The 22,819-nt window shown below is 44.2% G+C and overlaps 1 protein-coding gene across 1 annotated transcript in view; it reads left to right on the forward strand.

Moving 5' to 3' along the window:
- Positions 1-19,514, forward strand: part of RNF185 (ring finger protein 185) — a 36,874-nt gene extending 17,360 nt beyond the window's left edge. Inside the window, exons 2-7 of the mRNA XM_012763960.2 lie at positions 3,395-3,618; positions 6,353-6,371; positions 9,559-9,671; positions 11,115-11,169; positions 14,623-14,740; positions 17,008-19,514. Coding sequence (XP_012619414.1) covers positions 3,443-3,618; positions 6,353-6,371; positions 9,559-9,671; positions 11,115-11,169; positions 14,623-14,740; positions 17,008-17,105 — 579 coding nt within the window. The 5' untranslated portion in view covers positions 3,395-3,442 and the 3' untranslated portion in view covers positions 17,106-19,514. The remainder of the gene's footprint in view (positions 1-3,394; positions 3,619-6,352; positions 6,372-9,558; positions 9,672-11,114; positions 11,170-14,622; positions 14,741-17,007) is intronic.
- Positions 19,515-22,819: the final 3,305 nt, after the last annotated feature.

A 22,819-nucleotide genomic window follows, 5' to 3' on the forward strand; every position in this document is an offset into this window, starting at 1 on the left:
TATTAATAGTTTGGTATGTTCTTCCACATTTTAAAAGACATTTTCTAATATTTATATTCATTATCGTAACAAATGTAATATACTTTTTAAAGATGTTATGTAAAAGTAATATTTGTTATTAAATATTAAAATAGGATAAGAATATAAAAATTCAAAGCTCCCTATCCCTTATAATCCCAGAAATAACTATAGATAGTTTAGTGTGTGCCTTTTAGGCATTTCCTGTGTGTATGTGTGTGTTTATACACAGATACATACATATACCGATTTATGTACTTTGTTTTTACAAAAATGAGTTCATATACATAATCTTCTGCAAGCTGACCTTTTTAAAAAAAATACCTTTTATTATGGAAATTTTCAAAACACACAAAAATAGACAAGGACTGTGAGCCCCCATTCATCATCTAGCTCCAACAACCAACTTCTTTGTTCTTGTTGCATCTTTTCTCTCCACTTTTACTTTTCCCTCTGGAGTACTTGAAAGCAGATCCTAGGCTGAGTGTGGTGGCTCATGCCTGTAATCCTAGCAGTTTGGAAGGCTGAGGTGGGAGGATTGCTTGAGGCCAGGAGTTTGAAACCCTGAGTAAGAGTGAGATCCCATCTTTATGAAAAATAGAAAAATTAGCCAGGCATTGTGGTATGTGCCTATAGCCCAGCTATTCGGGAGGCTGAGGCAAGAGGATTGCTTGAGCCCAGGAGTTTGAGGTTGCAGTGAGCTATGACGCCACTGCACTCTGGCCAGGTCAGCAGAGTGAGACTATGTCTCAAAAAAAAACAAGGCCAGGCTCACTCAGGCCTGTAATTCTAGCACTCTGGGAGGCCAAGGTGAGAGTATCGCTCAAGGTCAGGAATTCGAAACCAGCCTGAGCAAGAGTGAGACCCCGTCTCTACTAAAAATAGAAAGAAATTAATTGGACAACTAAAAACATAGAAAAAATTAGCCGGGCATGGTGGCGCATGCCTGTAGTCCGAGCTACTCGGGAGGCTGAGGCAGGAGGATTGCTTGAGCCCAGGAGTTTGAGGTTGTTGTGAGCTAGCACAACATTCTATACTGGCATTCTATACTGGACAACAAAGTGAGACTCTGTCTCAAAGAAAAAAAACAAAAAGCAGATCCCAAACATCTTATCATTCCTTTATTAATAAGTATGTATCTCTATCAGATGAGACTTAAAAAAAAAGTTACACAACAAAATTAATAATTCCTTAATATCAACTAATACTTAGGCTGAATCCAATTTTTGTTATGTCACAAATATATTTTTTACAGTTGATTTATTTGAGTCTGCTTCCAGTGAGATCTAAACACTATACATAGTTAATATGCTTCCTGTCTCAATGTGTAACTCCAAGCCCCTCACATGCTGTATATTTTTTGGAGAACTTGGGTTACTTGTCTTGTAACAGTTGCCACATTCTGAATTTGGCTGATTACATCCTCATGGACTTGTTTAATGCATACATCTATCCTCTGTGTTTTCTGTAAATGGGTAATTCATTTTAGAAGCTTGATTGGCGTGCTGGTGTATACTTCCTGTTGCATCACATCAGAAGGCTGCTGTTAAGATTGACCAGTGAACCTGACTTTATGGTTGTCTTTCTTCATCTGTATATATAGTTCTTAGTTTTAAAGGGTTTTTTAAAAAACAAAGAAACACACATGGGTGGGGTACTTAGGGTACTTGAGGTGGAATGATGAGGAAAGGCGTAATGCGGCCCTCAAAAGCAGGCTCCGTCCTAAGACAGAGAGCAGGTGTGTACAGAGTGGAGATAGTACTGGATCAGGGAGAAGGTTTTGGAGCTGAGGCCAGCAAAGCACTGGTGCTGCCAGCAGCTGGCTGTCCTTCTGGGACATTATGTAAAATGATGTAACTGAGTGAAAAAGTAGCAGTGAGCTGGTGGCCTCTCCCCGCTCAAATCACTGAGCTGCTGTTGTGGTGAGGGATGCTCATGAGGCTGGCACTCTGAGTCCACTGTGTAAGGGAAGACAGGCTTCTTGGTCTGAGAAAGCTGCAGCTTTTTGGTCCTTATTTCCTCATACTTTGGAAGCTGAAATCGGGGTGGACTTTTGGTGCTCCAGTGGTGAGTCCTGGACTTGTGGAGGGGCCACCCCGCTTTGGAGATAGTGAGATGATGTGGAGTAGCACAGTCTAAGAGCTGGAAGGGGGCATGTAGGAGACCATGTAGTCTAAGGCCCCATTTTACAGAGGAAAAAACTATGGCCAGAAGAGGAGAAGGGAGGTCCCCAAAACCACGCGGAAAGCTGGAGGCTTGGCTGAGGCCAGCATCCAAGCCTCTAGTTTTCTGACTATGGTAATCAGCCAACATTTCCTACTTGGCATTTCTGAGATGCCAAATAGGCTCCTTGACAGATTCTCAATGTGCACCAGGATTTCTCTGTATCCCTTACTGTTGGTCTCATCCTCCTTGTTCAACTCCTGGCTGACTTCTTTGACTTGGAGATGGTAGTCAACAGTAGTCTGTCTCTACTGGCATTTGGTGGTCAGCTTATTCTGTGGTGCTGAGGTGGTTTGAATACAAACAGGATCTTGTGAGTCCCTGTCTCAGTTCCACATTAGTCAGCTAGCCAAGGTAGCTCAGGCTGCAGTTTCCAAAAGAGTTTGGACCACATCAAGATTGTCCAAAGCGTAGTATGAATTTGCTAGATGATTTCAGGTGATAATGAGGATAAAGAATTTTTTCCTTCGTTACATTTATATTTATGTTGAACTTAAGGTAATTCTGGTTTTCTATTTACAGCAGTGATATAAGCCTTCACTTAAATGTATTGAGGCTAAAAAGTTGATAGATTTAGACAAAATAAGGTAGGTAGTATTCCAATATGACAGAAGGAGGAATGAAAAAGATTGCAGTGTAGAAGATGTTGGACCAGATGAACTTTCTAGTCCTTCCTAGCTTGCTAACCTTTCATAGTTATAGGAACTTGTTTACATTCTGGCATATACCAGTCACAACCTTCCTGCTTGAGCAGATCAACCTACCAGTTAGAGACTGTCCAAAGTTAGGGGACATCCTGAATGTTCAGTTTAATTGAGCATATCTTTATCATCTGGATAGCTTTCATGGGATAATGTAAAGACAAGTGAGATAGGGTCCAGATTCCTGTGGAAAACCAAATCTGGAGGTTGCTCTGTATTTGTGCAGTTTGTAAATCTGTGTGATACGTTCTAGGTCTTGTTCATGAGAAGTTTCTGAGTCATTGCCCTCTAGGTAGTGTGCGCCATGAATGTCGTCCTCTGCAGCCCTTTGGGAAGTCTGCTCAGTGGTTCAGTTGTAATCAGCTCTGGAGCTGAGAGAAGATGGGGGTGTTGAGATGGAAGGTGGAGAGTGGCCTGCAGAAATGGGCAATCAAGGGCTCTCTGTCTTTCAGAATTTCCCTGGAGAAAATCTTCGCTCAGAGCTTTGCTGACAGCCAAGGATGGCGAGCAAGGGGCCCTCGGCCTCTGCATCTCCTGAGAACTCCAGTGCAGGGGGTCCCAGCGGGAGCAGCAATGGTTCTGGCGAGAGTGGAGGGCAGGACAGCACCTTCGAGTGCAACATCTGCCTGGACACAGCCAAGGATGCTGTCATCAGCCTGTGTGGCCACCTCTTCTGGTCAGTATCCCTGTGGCCGACCCAGAGGACACACTGCCAAGTTTGGAAAGCCTGTGGCCCTGGGCAGCTTTGGAGCAGAAGGCTTCCCACCCACTTTGGGTCCTGATATACTCAGGCCCAAGAGACAGGAGATCTGGGTTCCTATCCCAGCGGAGCTGCTGAGGAGCTGGGTAACTTTGGGCAAATCCTGTCTGTGCTGTGGGCTCCTCTCCCCAACTCAGAAGTAATAATACTCACCATTTACTGCCTCATTTTACAGGGTGTTTGCAAGCATTAAATGATTCAAAATATGTAAAAGGCTGAGAAAAGCACATAGCAGCAATAAATACTATGTAAGCTATGACCATATAATTGTTACTATATTTTATATATATCAAATTGAACTGGTAGGATCAGTGTCCATTCCAGCCTTAGTGATTACAGAAACCCCTCCTGGCTCTGAGAACCTGGGTGAATGTGGAGTTGTTTTTTACTGTTGAGATTTTGAGCTGAACCTTGAAGGCTAGATTGAGAGTAACAGGTAAGATGAAGAGTGTGTGCCACCCCAAGGCAGGCAATTTCTAGGGACAGGCATGTGCACTGTTGGGTTCATCTGAGACCCTGAGGCTACTATGTACCTCTCACAGCACCCTAGATGAGGGGCTGGGAGTGTTAGGAAATAAGAATGGTTGTGGGAGGGTTGGACCAAATTATCAAACCAAAATTTGACTGAAAGGACATAAAGCTAATGAATATTTTTGAGCAGGGAAATGGTGTGAAGAAAGAATCATTTAAATAATATTTAAGGGAGTTTAAGTTGGGAACAATGTAAAAGATAAATTTATTGGTGAATTAATAAAATGGAGCAGAGATTTTTGTTCTTGAGGCTCATTGTATTATGTAGAAACTGTGGTGATTAACCGTCTCCTAGAAATTGGAGATAACTTCAAGGAGTCATCATAAAACCAATCTTGAAATGAGTGAAAAATTTAAGAGGCAGGGTACCATTGGAAAGAACATAGACTCTAATATGAAACAGATACTTCCAGTCTGAATAGTGTGTCCCTGAGAAATCTGCTAGCTTCTCTGTACTTCAGTTTCCTCATCTGTAAAATGGAGATAGTTCCACCTCTCCCCCGTAGGTTAATGTGACCATCCAGTGACATTAACAAATAAAAAGCTTTTCAGCCACAGCCTGGCACACAGTACAGTCATTTGCCACACCAATGACATTTTGTTCAAAGACAGACCGCATATATGATGGTGGTCCCATGAGATTGTAATGGACCTGAAAAATTCCCATCATCTAGTGTTGTAATGTAGAGCAATGCACTTAACATTGTGTTACAGTTGCCTACAGTATTCAATACAGTCACATGCTGTACGGTTTGTAGCCTAGGAGCAATAGGCTCTACCATATAGTCTAGGTGGGTAGTAGGTTATACCATCTGGGGTTGCGTAAGTACACTATGATGTTCACACAATGAGGAAATCCCCTAATGATGCATTTCTTAGAATGTATCTCATTAAGTGCCACATGACTGTAGATGCTAAATAAATGGGAGGAATCACTATCATTGTTACAACCCTGCCTTTCTCCTAAGGGTCATCCAGTCACCATCACTTCTCCCCTATAGCCTTTGAGGGAAGTTGCCAGTAGATCTGCTATGATTTGAGGTGTTCTCCACTCAGTTTAGAATGGCATTGCAAGATTAATGTTGGATTCAGATGTGAGGCATGTTATGTCCAGGAAGATTGTGTATGTGATTTGTGAAGCTTAACTGTGATTCAGAAATTGGTCAAGGAACTATCCTCTGAGTCCAAGGTTTACTTAGCTAGAGAAGATACATGGTATGTAAGGGACACAAATCGTGTCTGCATTTTCCACTCTCCTGGCACATAGTAGGTATGCAGTAGATATTTGTTGAATGAATGGATGAGAGAAAGAGAGAAAAAAAATCTGGAGTTGAATAACTTTTCCTTTAACTCCCTAAATGTCATTTTTTATATGCAATGCTAAGTGACAGAAAAGGCAGTGACCTGAAGTCAGCAGATGTATATTTTATAAGTTGTTGTAAAAGTACAAGTTGTTTCATGTTTCTGAGGCTTGGTTTCCTCTTGAAGAAAATTGAGAGATTGAGCAGTAAGCTCTCTAGGTAGCCTTTTCTGTCAAGTAGCATCCCCATCCTTTCCATTACTTAAAGATGTAGAGTAGACCTGAACTTTTAAGCTACTTCCAGCAGAGCTCTCAAGGAGGACAACCTGAAGATTTTGTTAAACTTGATCTGGACTACCTGGGAGTCCACATATCCCTCGTGAGCCTGAGAAGGCTAGGAACCCCCTGGAATTGAGTATAAAACAGTATTTGTGTGCACGTGCATGAGAATGTTCCCATGAATTTTACTGCGTAGCGGATCCTTAGCTTTCATTGGATTCTTTCAGAGGCTGTAAATTCTCAAAGATTGACTTGTAGAGAAGCTGAGTCTGGGTGGTCTGGGCCCTGTGAGTCTTCATGTGTAGTGGGATCCCAGGGGCAGAGACTGGGATCTTGTCTCCATTGCCTCATTTTCCCTGTGATTTTAGTACAGTCTTAGCTAATTTCTGATACTAGTGGTCCCTACAGAACCTCAGCGGGGTTGTAGTGCCCCACAGTTTTCTCCCTTCTGCTGCTACCATTTCAATGCTAATAAAACCATTTTTCTTCCTTTCCCCCTTTCTGCTTCTTGATGACTGGTTGCCCTGGGGACTCTGGCAGTTGGCCGTGTTTACATCAGGTAAGATGTGTTTCATTTTACTTTGTCTTTCATCAGCTATGGTTGCACAAGGCAGCCCTAGTCTCAGGAGACTGCTGTCAGAAGCTGCAATCTCCCCTGCTTGTGGGCTCATTGGCCTGCTTATCCCCCAGCCCTCTTTACAATACACACCTGCCCACTGACAGGCACATGATGAAGTAAGGGATTTATGTGATACTCAGAATGGTCCTAACTCTGCTACTGATGCCTTTGTGGCCTTGGCAAACACCACCTCTCAAGGACTCCGTTATTCATTTATAAATTGGATTGGATTTGACAGTATGTTAGGTCTGTTTTATTTTTGAGATTCTCCTTCTATAAAGAGTACCTCCTTCACCTCTTCTGGAGATGCTTTAAAAAAAAAAAGAGTACTTCCTATGATATCAACAGTTTCCCTTACCCTTAAACCTCTTAAAAATATTAGGAAGGAGAAAACCTTTTTGGTGAGGGTGGGGATTTGTTTTCCCAGCTTTAGCTTATTACGAATACCAGTTAGTGTTCACCAAAACCCAGACACCTGCTTGGTAAGGCAGAGCTGGGCCTGGCATTTACAATTGGCTGTGAATAATCACTGGCAGCTGAATGCCCCCACGGTTGTTGGCAGTAGAGCACCATGTTGTAGGTGGTCTAGGAATGTGGGGGGAGGACAGAAGTTCCAGATTGCTAAAGCCACAGAATCTGGATGGGAAAAAGAAGGAGGGGACGGGGCTGCATATTCTGTCCTCAGCAGGACCTGGTAGAACGTATTGGTTGTGAGTTTATGAAGAGCATGTAACATCTACATTTTGGAGCCATTGACAGTAAGATAAAGAAAATAGGATGTAAAATTATTAAATGTTGCTGTCTCCTTAGCCCTGAAGTCCTAGATTCCATGTATATAATAAACCTTGTAGTTTGGTGTTTAAAGATGTTATTTATGTTCTAAATTAAATGTTGAAAAAATATACATATAAAATTATTTACTAAAGACACTAACATGTTTTTATCATTTTTGTTTTTAAGAAAGTTAATCAAGGCTGGGTACAGTGGCTCATACCTGTAATCCCAGTGCTTTGGGAGGCCAAGGCAGGAGAATTGCTTGAGGCCAGGAGTTTAAGACTAGCCTGGGCAACATAGTGAGACCCTGTTTCTACAAAAAAATTTAAAAATTAGCCAGATGTGGTGGTACATGCCTATAATCCTATAATGCCTATAGGATATATGCCTATAATACCTGTAATCCTATAATCCCCAAGAGGCTGAGGCAGGAGGATTGTTTGAACCCATGAGTTCGGGGTTACAGTGACCTGTGATTGCGCCGTTGCACTCCAGCCTGGGCAACAGAGCGAAACCCTGTCTCTTTTTTTGTTTTTGTTTTTGTTTGTTTTGTTTGTTTTTTTTGAGACAGAGTCTCGTTCTGTTGCCCAGGCTAGAGTGCCATGGTGTCAGCCTAGCTCACAGCAACCTCAAACTCCTGGGGTCAAGCAATCCTCCTGGTTCAGCCTCCCGAGTATCTGGGAATACAACATGCACTACCATGCCCGGCTGCTTTTTTCTATATATAATTTTTAGTTTGCCAATTAATTTCTTTATATTTTTAGTAGAGATGGGGTCTCACTTTTGCTCAGGCTGGTTTCAAACTCCTGACCTTGAGCAGTCCTCCCGCCTCGGCCTCCCAGAGTGCTAGGATTACAGGCATGAGCCACCTCGCCCAGCCGAGACCCTGTCTCTTACAAAAAAAAAAAAAAAACAAGAAAAAAATTTTAACGTGAAAGGGCCTGGGAAACCCAAAACAGGATTTTTTTTTTTTTTTTTTTTTTTTTTTTGAGACAGTGTCTCACTCTGTTGCCCAGGCTAGAGTGAGTGCCATGGTGTCAGCCTAGCTCACAGCAACCTCAAACTCCTGGGCTCAAGTGATCCTACTGCCTCAGCCTCCTGAGTAGCTGGGACTACAGGCATGCACCACCATGCCCAGCTAATTTTTGTATATATATTTTTAGTTGGTCAATGAATTTCTTTCTATTTTTAATAGAGACGGGGTTTTGCTCAGGCTGGTTTTGAACTCCTGACCTCAGGCAATCTGCCTGCCTCGGCCTCCAAGAGTGCTAGGATTACAGGTGTGAGCCACCACGCCCGGCCTAAAACAGGATTTTTTAAATATGTCTTTTTACTTGAGACAGGGTCTTGCTCTTACTCAGGCCGGTCTTGAACTCTTGACCTCCAGCAATCCTCTTGCCTTGGCCTCCCAGAGTGCTAGGATTACAGACATGAGCCACCACCACACCCAGCCTTTTTTTTAATATTGAAAGAAATAGTTGAATGCAAATATCAAGGAAAGTACATACAAAACATTAAGCAAATTTAGATAATGAGTGAAACCTGTCCTTTGGCACTTAGTAAATCACCAGAAAATGATCAGCTTTTCTCCAAATGCTGATGTCTGTGATACACCATTGTTGGAGAAATGGTATCAAAATGAGAGATTGGCCAGACACTTGTAATCCTAGCACTTTGGGAGGCTGAGGTGGGAGGATTGCTTGAGTCTAGGAAGTTTGAGCGAGACCTTGTCTCTACAAAAAAAAAAAAAAATAGAATAAATTAGCTGGGTGTGGCAGTACATGCCTGTAGTACCAGCAACTTGGGAGGTTGAGGCTGGAAGATCACTTGAGCCCAGGAGTTTGAGGTTGCTGTGAGCTATGATGATGTTACTGCACTATAGCCAGGGTGACAGAGGGAGACTCTGTCTCAAAAAAAAAAAAAAAAAAAAAAAGAGATCACAGAAAGAAAAATATGACTAACAGAATAACACAGTTTCTCCTTCCAGGAAGGTGGAGATTTAAAGTTCATTATACTCGTAACAGCAGCCTAAACTGAGGCTAGGTATGTCAGACCCCTTGACAGCCCAAGGCTTGTCGTTTCTTCCTGCTGTGTTATTAGGAGACCATAGAGAGAAACAGAGCATGAAAAAGCCTGTTTGATTATGATGGTATTTAAAGGCAATTTTGATTTCACCATCAGTAATATTTATTAAGTGCTAGGAGCAGGAGTCACAGGGTCAGATTCCTAACCCTGCTCACGTTAGTGTTTCCCAATTTGAGGCCTCTGGGCTATGGTATTCTCCTGCAGACTCTGACTAATCACTCTGTGGTGGGCCTTGGACCATTCATGCATTTTTCTCTCCTGCTTGCAGTGGTTGGAGACCAGACCTAACAGACAGGTGTGTCCAGTTTGCAAAGCTGGCATCAGCCGAGACAAGGTCATCCCGCTCTATGGCAGGGGCAGCACTGGGCAGCAGGACCCCAGGTGAGGACTTGGGGTGCCTCTCTCACCCACTTCCCCCCTTGGACCTAAATTTACTGCCATCCAGCATCCCCAACCCCACCCTTTGCTTAGTGTTTGATGATCCCTCGGTTCTGAGGCACTCTGATCCAGATGGGACTCAGCTGGGAGGGATGGCAGGGAGTTGCCACTTGCTGGGCTGTAATACAGATAACTCACTGGGTATCATCTGCCCTTGGGCAGGCAGTGTGCTGGGCCCTAGACCCAGCAGTTGTAGAAATATCACACTTGCAGGTGTTTAGAGTGCTGTGAAAGAGCACTTGCTGCAGCCTAGGAAGCAGGGTGTACGGCAGGAGAGTCCCTAGGTGTGGGGTTGCTGCAGTGGTGATGTGTAAAGTTGGGGGGAAAGAGAGCAGGGAGTCTGAGTGGCTCGATGGAGTTTGGGTCTTCTAGAAGTGGAGGTGGAGGTGGGTTCAGCATTCTACAAACACAAATACTAAGAGCCCTTCATAGTCTGGCACCCCCAAGTTCTCCAGAAGCATCTCTCACCTTCTCCCACACACTCTGGCATACCGTATATACCAGACATATTAGATTTCTTTTAAAGGGACTTGTCCTTTCACATTCATCAGCCTTTGCATTTGCTCCCTCCTCTGTCTCTTCTGGCTCCCCCGTCGTGCTCAAACTGCCGCCACCCTTGCTGCCTCTTCTAACTTCTACCCATCTTTTATGAGCAACCTAAAGTCACTTCCTGTTTGAAGTGGTCTTCCCCACCTTAGTTGCTATTACTGTGTTTCCACTGCACTCTATTAAAGAAGGCCCTTCCCATGCTGTCTTGTTATTGGTGGTATCCCCCTTGAAACTATAAATACCTCGAGAGTAGAATTTAAGTATTGGTAGCATCCTGCCCAGTGCCTAATGTGTAACAAGTCCTCAGTCAAGCTTTCATGGGATGAGTGAATGGAGGGGCTGAGATCCAGAGGTGAAAAGAATAGCATGGGGTACATACCCAAGAGTAGTGGGAGTAAAGCTGAAGTTAATAGGGGCAGATCAGAGAGACCATGAATCTCAGCCCTCTCTGCCAACAAGCCACCCTCAGTTTCAGTTTGAATTTGGCATTTATGACACTCAAGGCACCAATATTCTGCAGGCCCAGGGATGGCATCTGATCATTCCTAACCAGTCTGGGTCAGGATCTCTGTGAGAGGCTGTAGTGCAATCTGATGAATATATCCTGATATGCTAATTTTCTCACTAGTTTTCTATATAGTTGGGAAGAACAATTGTAGGTAGAATGAAGAATAGTTAGTGTTTGGTTTAATTCAGCCCTGAATTATTTGGTTTAATAAGCCCTGTGCTAGACAGGAATGGGGGCTATAGCCTCAACCTGTTGGTGTAGAGCTCCCAATTCTCACAGGGAGCAGCTCAAAGTATTTTATAACAGACTTTATGCCATTTCTGTTTCAGAGAGAAGACCCCTCCCCGCCCTCAGGGACAGAGGCCAGAGCCAGAGAACAGAGGGGTAAGGAACATTCTCGGGGAAGCTTCTAGAAATGAGCCCATGGTTTTAGAAGTTTCCCCCTTAACCCTATAATTTTCTCCTTGATTAGAAAAGTAAACTAAAATTTGTCAAATACAGAAAGGAAAAGGGGAGGGGACAGAGTTACTTATAACTACACCATCCAGACATAACCACTAGAAACATTTTGGTCTACTTTTTCATTTTTCTATTTTTTTCTTTATATATATGTACAAATTTTATAGATCTGTTTGTGTGTATTTTATAGATGTGTATATGCTTTTTAATATTTTTCACAATATGTGGTTCCTGTTTTCTTTTTTTTTAATTTTTATTTTTCCTTTTTTTTTTTTTGAGACAGAGTCTCGCTTTGTTGCCCAGGCTAGAGTGAGTGCCATGGCGTAAGCCTAGCTCACAGCAACCTCAAACTCCTGGGCTCAAGCGATCCTACTGCCTCACCTCCTGAGTAGCTGGGACTACAGGCATGCGCCACCATGCCCGGCTAATTTTTTCTATATATATTAGTTGGCCAATTAATTTCTTTCTATTTATAGTAGAGATGGGGTCTCGCTCTTGCTCAGGCTGGTTTTGAACTCCTGATATCAAGCAATCCGCCCGCCTTGGCCTCCCAGAGTGCTAGGATTACAGGCATGAGCCACCGCACCCTGCCCAGACGATACCACTTTAACCTTCCCAGGCTCTGGTTCCTCACTGAGCATTAGCAATTAGCATGGCAATCAGAGGCTCCAGGAAACCAGAGGCCTGGCCTTTTTTTTTGAGACAGAGTCTCGCTCTGTTGCCCGGGCTAGAGCACCGTGGCATCAGCCTAGCTAACAGCAACCTCAAACTCCTGAGCTCAAGCAATCCTCCTGCCTCAGCCTCCCGAGTAGCTAGGACTACAGGCATGCACCACCATGCCCAGCTCTTTTTTTTTTTTTCTATGTATTTTTAGTTGGCCAACTTATTTCTTTCTGTTTTTTTAGTAGAGATAGGGTCTCACTCTTGCTTAGGCTGGTTTCAAACTCCTAACCTTGAGCGATCCTCCCGCCTCAGCCTTCCAGAGTACTAAGATTACAGGCGTGAGCCACCACGCCTGGCCAGAGGCCTGGCCTTGATGACTGCGGTGCACACATCTAGCATTTATAAGCACCTGCAGCTGATAGTGACTTTTTTGTATACTCTGCCCCAGCAACATAAACCCACCAAATGTGAGGACTTGTGGGATTAGATAGATGTTGCTAGAAGGGAACCAGGAAGGTCAGTCCTCAGGATTGCACTGAATAAATCCATGAGTCCTGATGAAACAATTGCACCTTCCCAGGTAAGGCAGCGTCAGTCCCAGGAGCTGTCAGACTCAACCATGTTAGGTCTGAGTAGGAGGCATTTCTGCACTGAGGAGATGGAAACCCATTGTTTTCCTTGCCCATAGGTTTGCCATCTTATTAAATCAGCTATTAGGCTTTATAGGTAGTGCCATACAGCAAGAAATTTGGAGCTGGATGTCAGGCTGCTCAGTATGGGACAGGGAGCCGGGTTACTTTTGTGACTTGCAAAAGACTTACAAATGAGGGCCAGTCAGCTCTTTATGAAGAGCACAGTATTTTCTTCTTTTTCTTCTTTTATTTTTTTTTAAGTCATTTGTTTTAAAGATTTTGTTAGGGATACAGAGGAAGAGAAAAAAATATTTGTAAGATGTGCACAGTAATTAAGAACACGAGTTATTGGATCAGACTCACTTAATTTTAGACCTAAACTCCTTGGTAAAGTTACTTCAACTTCGGAAGTTACTCAGGTTCCTTCCGAACCTGAGTTTGGTCATCTGTAAAAGGCAGATGATGCTGATGTAAGAATTAAACACAATTCGTGTGTCCCAGGGCCTAATACTTGGCACAGAGTTCACACTTAAAAGAAGGAAGTTACTTATTCATAATATTATTATTCCTACTGGATCTTTTCATGTGAAAGATGATTCGGTGTAGAACATGCACAGAGGAAAAAAACCTGATGATAATACACCAAACTGCTGACATTGGTTATTTTGGGGGTGGGAGGAAGTGGCTAAGTCTTAGTCTAAGTCTCTTAGCCACTAAGAGCTAGGAGGCTGAAAAGGAGATTTCTGACTTTCTTTGTCAATTCCTATAATGTGTGACTGTCTTATAAGAAGCATATATTACCTTTATAATCAGAAAGTTAGTGCTTTAAATTTTTAAAATTCTATGTAACATTAAATTTTTGAAGGAAAATTCTTATCTGTATCTTCTTAACATACCTAAATATTGTCAGCCAGGCTCAGTGGCTCATGCCTATAATCCCAGAACTTTGGGAAGTTGAGGTGGGAGGATCACTTGAGGCCAAGAGTTTGAGATCAGCCTGGGTAATACAATAAGACTCTGTCTCTACAAAAAATAAATTTTTTTTATTAGCCAGGCGTGGTGGTACGTACCTGTAGTCCTAGCTACTTGGGAGGCTGAGACAGGAGGATTGCTTGAGCCCAGGAGCTTAAGGCTGCAGTGAGCTATAATTGTGCCACTACACTCCAGCCTGTGTGAGAGAGTGAGACCCTGTGTCTTAAAAACAAACAAACCAAAAAAACAGAAAATTAAAAAAAAAATTATCATGTACTTATGACCATGGTGTTCAACCAATTTTGTCTGATAACTTGGTCACAAGAGTGTTTTTGTAATACTGCATAAGTCAGCATTATGGTCTTTTGAGAGCATGTATCAAGGTTTCTGTTGTTATTGTTTATTTGTTAGCTTTGAGAGAGTCTTGCCCTGTTGCCTGGGCTGGAATGCCATGGTATCAGCCTAGCTCACAGCAACTCCTGGGCTCAAGCAATCCTTCTGCCTCAGCCTTCCAAGTAGCTGGGGTCTCACTCTTGCTCAGGTTGGACTCGAACTCCTGACCTCAAGTGATCCTCCAGCCTTGACCTCCCAGAGTGCTAGGATTACAGGCGTGAGCCACTGTGTCCAGCCAAGATTTTGGTCTTGACTTCTGTTGGCTAGTTAGAGTTCCTGCATTTTTGCTACTACAGATAATGTGAAACTTGTTTTGATGCTCCCTTGTAATTGGGCCTGGGGGTGATTGCTCTTATGCTATAAAGCATGTAGAAAGTGTTACTAGATAATGTGGGACTCCAGAAAAGAACCTGGATCCCTGAGATACTTGACTTGTGTAAGCAGAGTGTTTAATGTTGGGTCAGAGCGAGTCCTTTTTGGCCCATTCACAGATCCTTAGCTGGGAGCTAAGGATAGAAGGGCAGAAGAGCTGCCAGAGTTCCTCTGCCTTAGAGTCTAGATGGGAGGAAAAGCTGTCCCCTCTTGGAAATATTTAGCAAAGGGCAAGGAGGAAAGGAAGGTACCACATCCAAGATGACACATGAGGTATGTTGTGTTTGACCGGCACAGGAGAAACCTGCTTGCTGCTTCTCCCCTTAATGGCATTTCTTCCACACAGGGATTTCAAGGATTTGGATTTGGAGATGGTGGCTTCCAAATGTCTTTTGGAATTGGGGCATTTCCCTTTGGAATATTTGCCACAGCATTTAACATAAACGATGGGCGGCCTCCTCCAGGTAAGGCCTTATTTCCTTGAGAAATGAGGAAGATATAGTAATCCCGTTTGAAAGCTCTTTGTATTCAGCAGTATATAAGTTACAGATAATTGTCACTACTGGTATAATCAGCCTTTTCAAAATGTCTTAAACTGAGTTTCAGATCACTAGTAATCATGCTAAACAATATTGAACACTTACCAAGTGTTAGGCATATGTAGAACACTTTCCATTCCAAACTCAGGGGATCATCACAACCCTGTGGAAGAGATGTGTGATTAGCCCTATTTAACAGATCAGAAAATGGTTAGTAATGTTTGCCAAGACATGCCCCATGTCTATAAAATGAAAAACTATAAATGATATCCACCTGAGCAAAAGCTTGGTTCTGCACAAGTACTCCAGACTTTGACCATGTTGGCGCAGGGAGGGCAAGGGCACCCACAAGGAATCAGGACATCTCCATTCTCTGGCATCTCTATCCAGCTTCCCTCAAGACACATGTGGGGCTGGTCCCAAGCCTCAGCCCTAGGGGAACCGTGCCTAGGTCTGCCACCTGCTGTTGTGTTTGTACCTCCAGCTGCTTGTGTCAGCTGCATTCACTATAGAGCAGGGCAGTAGGATGGGTGCCCTGTACTCTTTCACAGTCTGGCACCTGAGTCAGGATCCTTACCTTGAAGCTTGCAGAAGAGCTGTGATCAGTTGAGCTCTGCTCACGCTCATTGGAACCTAATGTGTACTGGGCACAGTGTGGGGTACAGAAGTGACCAGTGCATGGTTCTGGTCAGAAGCTTATGCCCTAGGGATGGTAACCCACTCCAGGGTCATCCCAATTACTGCCTTCCCCACCGTGGGCCTTGGCACATAGCAGGTGATCGATAGTCTTTATTGACTGCCTGCCTGCCTGCCTGAATCCATCAGAGCACCCAACTGAGAATCTCAACAAGAGATCTTGGGAATGCCCTTTCTTACCTTATCTACATCAAAAGTTTCTCCTCTGGCTAAGCGTGGTGGCTCACGTCTGTAATCCTAGCACTCTGGGAAACTGAGGTGAGCGGATCTCTCAAAGTCAGGGGTTTGAAACCAGCCTGAGCAAGAGTGAGACCCCTGTCTCTACTAAAAATAGAAAGACATTAATTGGCCAACTAAAAATATATATATATATAGGAAAAATTAGCCAGGCATGGTGGCGCATGCCTGTAGTCCCAGCTATTAGCGAGGCTGAGGCAGTAGGATTGCTTGAGCCCAGGAGTTTGAGGTTGCTGTGAGCTAGGCTGATGCCATGGCACTCTAGCCTGAGCAACACAGTGAGACTCTGTCTCAATAAAAAATTAAAAAAACAAAGAAATTAAAAAGTTTCTCCTCTGTTCACATGTTGTTTTCTTGGAGGAAGAAGACCCCAAAGGGCAGGTCGTACTCTGCCCTGAAGGAAGGATAGGTCCCTGCCTGTTAGCTTGCTTCCTTCTGTCCTAGTCCAAGGCTCACCCTGGGTTCCCCAGTTAAACAGAGTTCTACAGCCAGGCTAGGCTCTGGATCACTGTATCCCCCACCACAGTCAGTTTTCCCTTGTCATGTTTGGTACAGTTTGCCCATCCTGGATGTAGATTCTCTCATACTCCTTCCCTCAAAGTTAGGACAGGGAGCTCTAAAATGGTAGCTGTTCTCAAAGCAGAGAGAAGTAGAAACCTAGATTCTCATCCCCTTTCTGCCTCTACTTTGCGATACCTTGGTTGGGACAAGTCATTCTGTATGTCTGGGTCCTAGTGCTCTTCTGGAACAGGAAGGCAACCCCCTATAGGCCCCTGGGTAGGGAGTGTGTGGAGAGGCTGGAGAAAATGACTGCAGAGCTCTGCCAGTGACTCACAAGCTTTGAGATCTTGGGCAGGTCACCTCATACTTGTGCTTCAACTGTTTCTTCAGCACAATGGTAATAATAGTGTCCACTAAGTAATAATGTGTATAAAACACTAACACAAAGAAGATGCTTAACAATCAGTAGCTTTTCTTTTACTATATCCTCCAGGAGTTTCCTGTTAGTCAACTGATTTATTTGCATGTGTGGGCAAAACCCTTTTATGATAAATTGGAGACCCTGTCCTCATTGTTATTGTTCCACATATTTTTTTTGTTTTGCCTGATATTCAGGATTTGGCAATCTTTTTTAGTGTGCAAGATTCTGTTATCATAGTAAAGAGATAAAAACTAAGGCTCTCAAATTCTGGCCTGAATGGGTACTCTGTATAGCTATAGCATTCTGACAGCCTCTCTTCTCCCTCCTGTCTCTCTAGCTGTTCCTGGGACACCCCAGTATGTGGATGAACAGTTCCTGTCACGCCTCTTCCTATTTGTGGCCCTGGTGATCATGTTCTGGCTCCTTATTGCCTAATGCTGGGCTTCTGCCTGCATCCGTGGCAGGGCCTGTAGACTGGTGACATGCCACCCCCACTCCTGATGTTTGGCTTCCTGGATAATCCTGACCCTTGGAATCAGTGGGATCAGTAACACATCAAGGAGTCTTGCTTCTCCATCAGAGCTTTGGAACTCAAGACCAGTTGGCAAGGAGCCCTGAGTGTCACCACTGCTGTAAACACCCTACTGTAACAGCAGGTCTTGGCTTTGAGTCCCCTCTCATGGATGACACTATGAAATCTTGTTTCAGCCAGCTCAGCAGTCCTGACTCTGCACAGGGAAGAGGTGGAAAGAGAGAAACTGTCAGAGTACAATTTCACCTGAGTTTAATATTACAAAAACAAAAGGATGAACCAAATGGTATTTGGAAACTTTCTTTCATCTCTTTACTCCTTGGTAAGTGGCCTCCAAAGCCAGTGGGGGCTCCTCATACAGTGAGGTTCCCCTTCCACATCCCAGTGCTGCTCTGTCTTCTTTCCTTCCCTTCCCACTCCCCCTCCTCTTCCTCAGCAGAGATGCAAGAAATGCAAGAAGTTGCTGCCCCATAAAGATCATAATTACAGCAGCTAAAGCTGGAGTCACTTCATGAATTCACAAGAGAACCAAAGATCCCTTATTGGATCTGAGCCACTCTCAGTGTCTTTGGCCCCAGAGAGCAGCTTGAATGACCTCTTGGTTTCCTGGCATAGATTATCCCTGGTGAGACATGTGGCTTCACTCACAGGTTTCTCATCAGCTTTCTCCCTACAACTATGTGCATCTGTCTGTCTCTACCAGAGAGCAATCAGCCTAGACTACTGCTGAAGCCAGGACTGAGTGCTACGCACTGGGAAAGACCTGGAGTCAGGGCTTTGGTGGGATTCGGAGCTCTGATGCAGGAACAACTGAATAAGCAGCCCTGTCCCCTAGGCTGCAGAAGCTGAAGTGCATCCTCTCCCAGAACTGGCCAAGAGGAAAATGGGGACTTTGTCAGATCAGCCCAGCTGCATATGGAAGACCACCATCCTCAGAAGCCAAATTGTCCTTTGTGAAGAAGCAGGGGAGGGAAGACCCGCTTGTACCCTTGATTTTGCTAAGGAGTGATGGATTCCCCTGAAAACTCCTTTTATGTGTCCTAAAACCAGGAAAGCATGTGACTACAAGCAAGGCAACCCCTGATGATTTGTAAAGCCAGGCAGCAGGGCCTGGGGAGCCCCAGCATAGTAACACGATATGATCTTCCTTCCTGTGGAATCCAGGGAAAATTATTCTTCCCAAGCCCTTGATTTGTTTTTCAATTTCCCAGCCTTCTTCCTCTGAATCTTATCAAAGGAGTGTAATGCCAGGCATGTAGGACAGTTCACTTGGTGGAATGGTTCTTGCTCTGCCTGCCAGTCCTCATCCTAGAAATCCAGCCTCTTCCTGGAGACCACGAAGGTGGGAGGAGATGACTTCCTCTAGGGGCCTTTCTCTTGGTCAGTCCACACTGCTCCTGGCTAACCCCCAGCAATTCAACAAATGGTAGGAAGCCCCACCTAGTGCTTTTTTCCAGATATGGCTCTGCATAGTTTGTAGCAACAAAGACCTTGAGGAAGATGAAGGAAGCTCTCCCTTCTCTATAGCCCAACCCCTTCTCCTTTGCACCTATCAGTACCAGAGTTCAGTGTTTAAACAGACAAAATATAAAGTATTGAGTAGGTGATTCGTTTGCCGAATCCACTAGGTAGGAGTAAGCCACTGGCTGTACAGTGTGCCTGATGGATTTTAAACATTCCTGGGCACCCACAGAAGAGTGCTCTTTTTATCACCTTCTGGAAATCCCCAGATTCTGAGGGGCCCCTGGAGTTTTTGTGCTCTAGAGAAAATTCATGGGATTCCCTCAGTGCAACAGCCCTAACAATTAGAAGAGAGGACTTTAATCAGATGAGCCGGGCAGAAACAGGTTTCCAGAAAAATTAAAGAAGACTTGTGGGTAGGAAGACTGAATCATTTGGACCCTGTAACAAAATGGAGTGAGCCGAGGAGAGCTCCACCAACAAAGGCATCTTGGGAACCTATTAGCAAAGCTAGGTTGGCCACATGACCTTTAAGGTCCTCACTCACCCTCTGCCAGTTGCTGGGGCAAAAGAGCTGACTTGGGACTGCTGGCTTGGCCCAGACAGGCAGCCCCCTCCTTCCACCCCTGTGCAGGCTCACCCTTATCCCTCTGCCAAGGCAGCTCTCCTTCGTTTTTTGTGTTGTCTGTGTTCTTGACCTCCACCCTCCTTCTGCCACCTTGTGGACTGGAACCAGGTCCTGACCACAGTCAGAAAATGACAATATGTACAATGGCACACCTTAACCAGTCACTAATTTTCACTGTTGTGAAAGTGATTTGATTTAGAATTAAACAAATGGTTTTACATTACTATGAGCTTGGACTTCTTGTCTCTGTTATGGACAGTGAATGGGTGGGGAGAAGTCACACTGGCCTCTGGGAAGCAACTGTGTGTCCTTGGTAATGTCACAGTGAGGATGAAAGTCTTCAAACAGCCATCGGTAATTAGAGATGAGAGGTGTAGGCTGGAGCCTTGGCTTCATACACAGCCCTGCCCAAGGTATAACCTGTCCAACAGGCAGCCCCAGTCCTGACAAGTGCATGGAATTCCTAAGCTTACCAGTGAAAAGCTACCACAGTGGAGCTTAGCTTGTGGCCCATCAGAGCTTTTAGGATGATCACAGGTTACTCAGTGTCAGCATCTCCACATGCTCAGTGATTGGGCGGTGGGCCCTCAGCTAAGTCCTTTCCCTGGAGCATAGGGTGTGTCCCTTGCTGAGGTTCCTCAGTAACAGGGTGTGATATGAGGTGAAAGATGTTGGTGAAGTTACAAATCTGGCCCAGCCTCAGGCTCCCCAACATGCCAGAGCTATGGGTTATTCCTCTGAAAACAGCTCTTTTCTTCCTCTTAGACTTTGACCTAACAGTTATCAAGTTGAAAAGTGCCAAGACAGATCGGGGAATGCAGTGGTTAGGGAACTTCAGGAACTCATAAGTCCAATAAGAAATGGACAGGGGTTATATTTTCCATTGAAAACAAAACAAAGAATAGTAGGACAACTGAGCCTCCATGTATCAATCACCCAACCCCCGTAACTATCAACTGAGGTCCAGTCCTATTGATCACCCACCTCACACTGCTCTTTCCCTGCTTGGACTATTCTGAAGCAAATCCTAGTTGTATGTTATCTATTAAGTATTAACAATATGCATCTCAGAGATAAAGATTCTGTTTTTTTTTTTTTTTTGAGACAGAGTCTCACTTTGTTGCCCAAGGTAGAGTGAGTGCTGTGGTGTCAGCCTAGCTCCCAGCAACCTCAAACTCCTGGGCTCAAGCGATCCTACTGCCTCAGCCTCCCGAGTAGCTGGGACTACAGGCACTCACCACCATGCCCAGCTAATTTTTTCTATATATATTAGTTGGCCAATTAATTTCTATTTATAGTAGAGACAGAGTCTCTTGCTCAGGCTGGTTTCAAACTCCTGACCTTGAGCAATCCGCCTGCCTCAGCCTCCCAGAGTGCTAGGATTATAGGCGGGAGCCACTGCGGTTGGCCAGAGATAAGGATTTTTAAATAAAATACCATTAATGTATCTTAAAAAATAATTTCTTAATGTCATCATATATCCAATCATTGTTCAAATTTCCCTAGTTAACTTTTTTTTGTGTGTGTGAGACACTCTGTTGCCCAGGCTGGAGTGCAGCGGCGGGATCATGGCTTACTGCAGCCTCAAACTCCTGAGCTCAAGTGATCCTCCTGCTTCAGTCTCCTGAGTAGCTGGGACTACAGGCACACGATACCATATCTGGCTAATTGTGTTATTTTTTGTAGAGCTGAGGTCTCACTGTGTTGCCAGGGCCTCAAGTGGTCCTCCTGCTTTGGACTCCCAAAGTGAATACAGGTGTGAGCCACCACACTCAGCCTCAACTTCTCTGTATAGCTTGTTTGAATTGAGATCCGTATCAGATCCATGTGTTGCTATTGTTTCTTAAGCCTCTTTCACTTTGCAGTTTATCTATTAAGAAACAAGTTATTTGTCCTGTTGAGTTTCCCACAGTCTCAATTTTGCTATTTGCTTCACTGTAGTGTTATTTAACAAACTCCTCTTACCCATGTAGTTCCTATAAGTTGATTGTTAGATCCAGAGGCTTAACCAGATTCAAGTTTAATTTTGTTTTTGTTTTTGATAAGACTATATTGTTGGTCAGCAGTCCCCAACTTTTTTGGCACCAGGGACTGGTTTCAGGACAATTTTTCCATGGACCAGGGGTAGGGGAATGGTTTGGGGATGATACGAGTGCATTATATTTACTGTGCAGTGAAACCACTGTGCTAATGATAATCTGAATTTGCAATCGATCCCCAGCAGTAGCATCACCGACTCAGCTCCACCTCAGATCATCAGGCACTAAATTCTCATAAGGAGCATGCAACCTAGATCCCTCACATGCACAGTTTACAGTAGGGTTAGTATCTATGAGAACCTAATGCCCCTGGTGATCTGACAGAGCTTAGGAGGCGAAGCTTATGTGGTGATGCTATCGTTGAAGAGCCCCTGTAAATACAGATGAAGCTTCACTCATTCACCATTCACCTCCTGCTGTGTGGCCCAGTTCCTAACAGGCCATGGACCACTACTGATCCATGGCCCTGGGGATTGGGGACTGCAAGTATATACTAGCACCTAGTATATGCAACTTATAAGTTGCATCTTACCAGGAAATACATAATGTCTTGTAGTCCCTCTTTGTGATGTTAGAAGTCATTATGGATCAGTGTCTAGAATTGCACTATCCAATAGAACTTTCTGCAATGATGGAGATGTTCTGTATCTGCACTGTCCAACACAATAGCCACTAGCCATGTGTGGCTATCAAGCACATGACATGTGGCTAGTGAACTGAGGAACTGAATTTTTAGTTCAATTTTGTCTTAATTGAAATAGCCACATGTGGCTATTATATTGGACAGTACAGATTTTGATTAATTCATAGGGGTTGCAAAATGATATAATTGAAACTAACAATGTTTTTGGAGTTGAGAAGACCACTTCTGGGCAGAGTGAGGTACAAAATTACAGAGAACACGGGGAGTTGGTGGTTGTAGGAATGACGGGGTGCAAGGGCAGAATGTGCTCAGGAAAAAGCAGAGTCCTGGAGTAGGAGGAAGTAAGGAAACAAAGCTGCAGGGTGAGATGTAGTCAGCTTATGAGGGCCTGGTTTGGCCTTTATTTTGTAGGCAATGGGGAGCTTTTGAAGGTTTTTGAACAGAGTTGACAAGATCAGAAATATACTTTTGGAAGATTAATCAGTCTGTCTTAGGTGGGATGATACAAGGAGGGGAGAGACTAGAGGCCGGCAACTAGCTCAGTTTGAAGCAAGTGGAAGTGTTACTGGGAAGGTCTGGCTGGGTAGCAATAGACCAGTACCCTCAGGATGGCAGAACCTTAAGATGGTTTTCAAGGTCCATATTTTCAGGGTCCTAGGCTCAGAGAGTTGATTGTGAAGCAGCCAGCAGGATCTGGCCTCAGAGACTGACCAAGCTATGGTCACTTAAACAACTATGGACAGGCAAGTTGGGCTACTAGAAACCCAGTAGGTCGCTTCCCTCCCAAGGCCTTTTTTATCCCCCAGAAGTCCCCTTTGAGTTCACAAGTGATTTTGGATTGTTCTT

Source organism: Microcebus murinus, chromosome 22 (assembly GCF_040939455.1).
Source record: "Microcebus murinus isolate Inina chromosome 22, M.murinus_Inina_mat1.0, whole genome shotgun sequence".
In the NCBI taxonomy this organism is placed as follows: Eukaryota; Metazoa; Chordata; class Mammalia; order Primates; family Cheirogaleidae; genus Microcebus; species Microcebus murinus.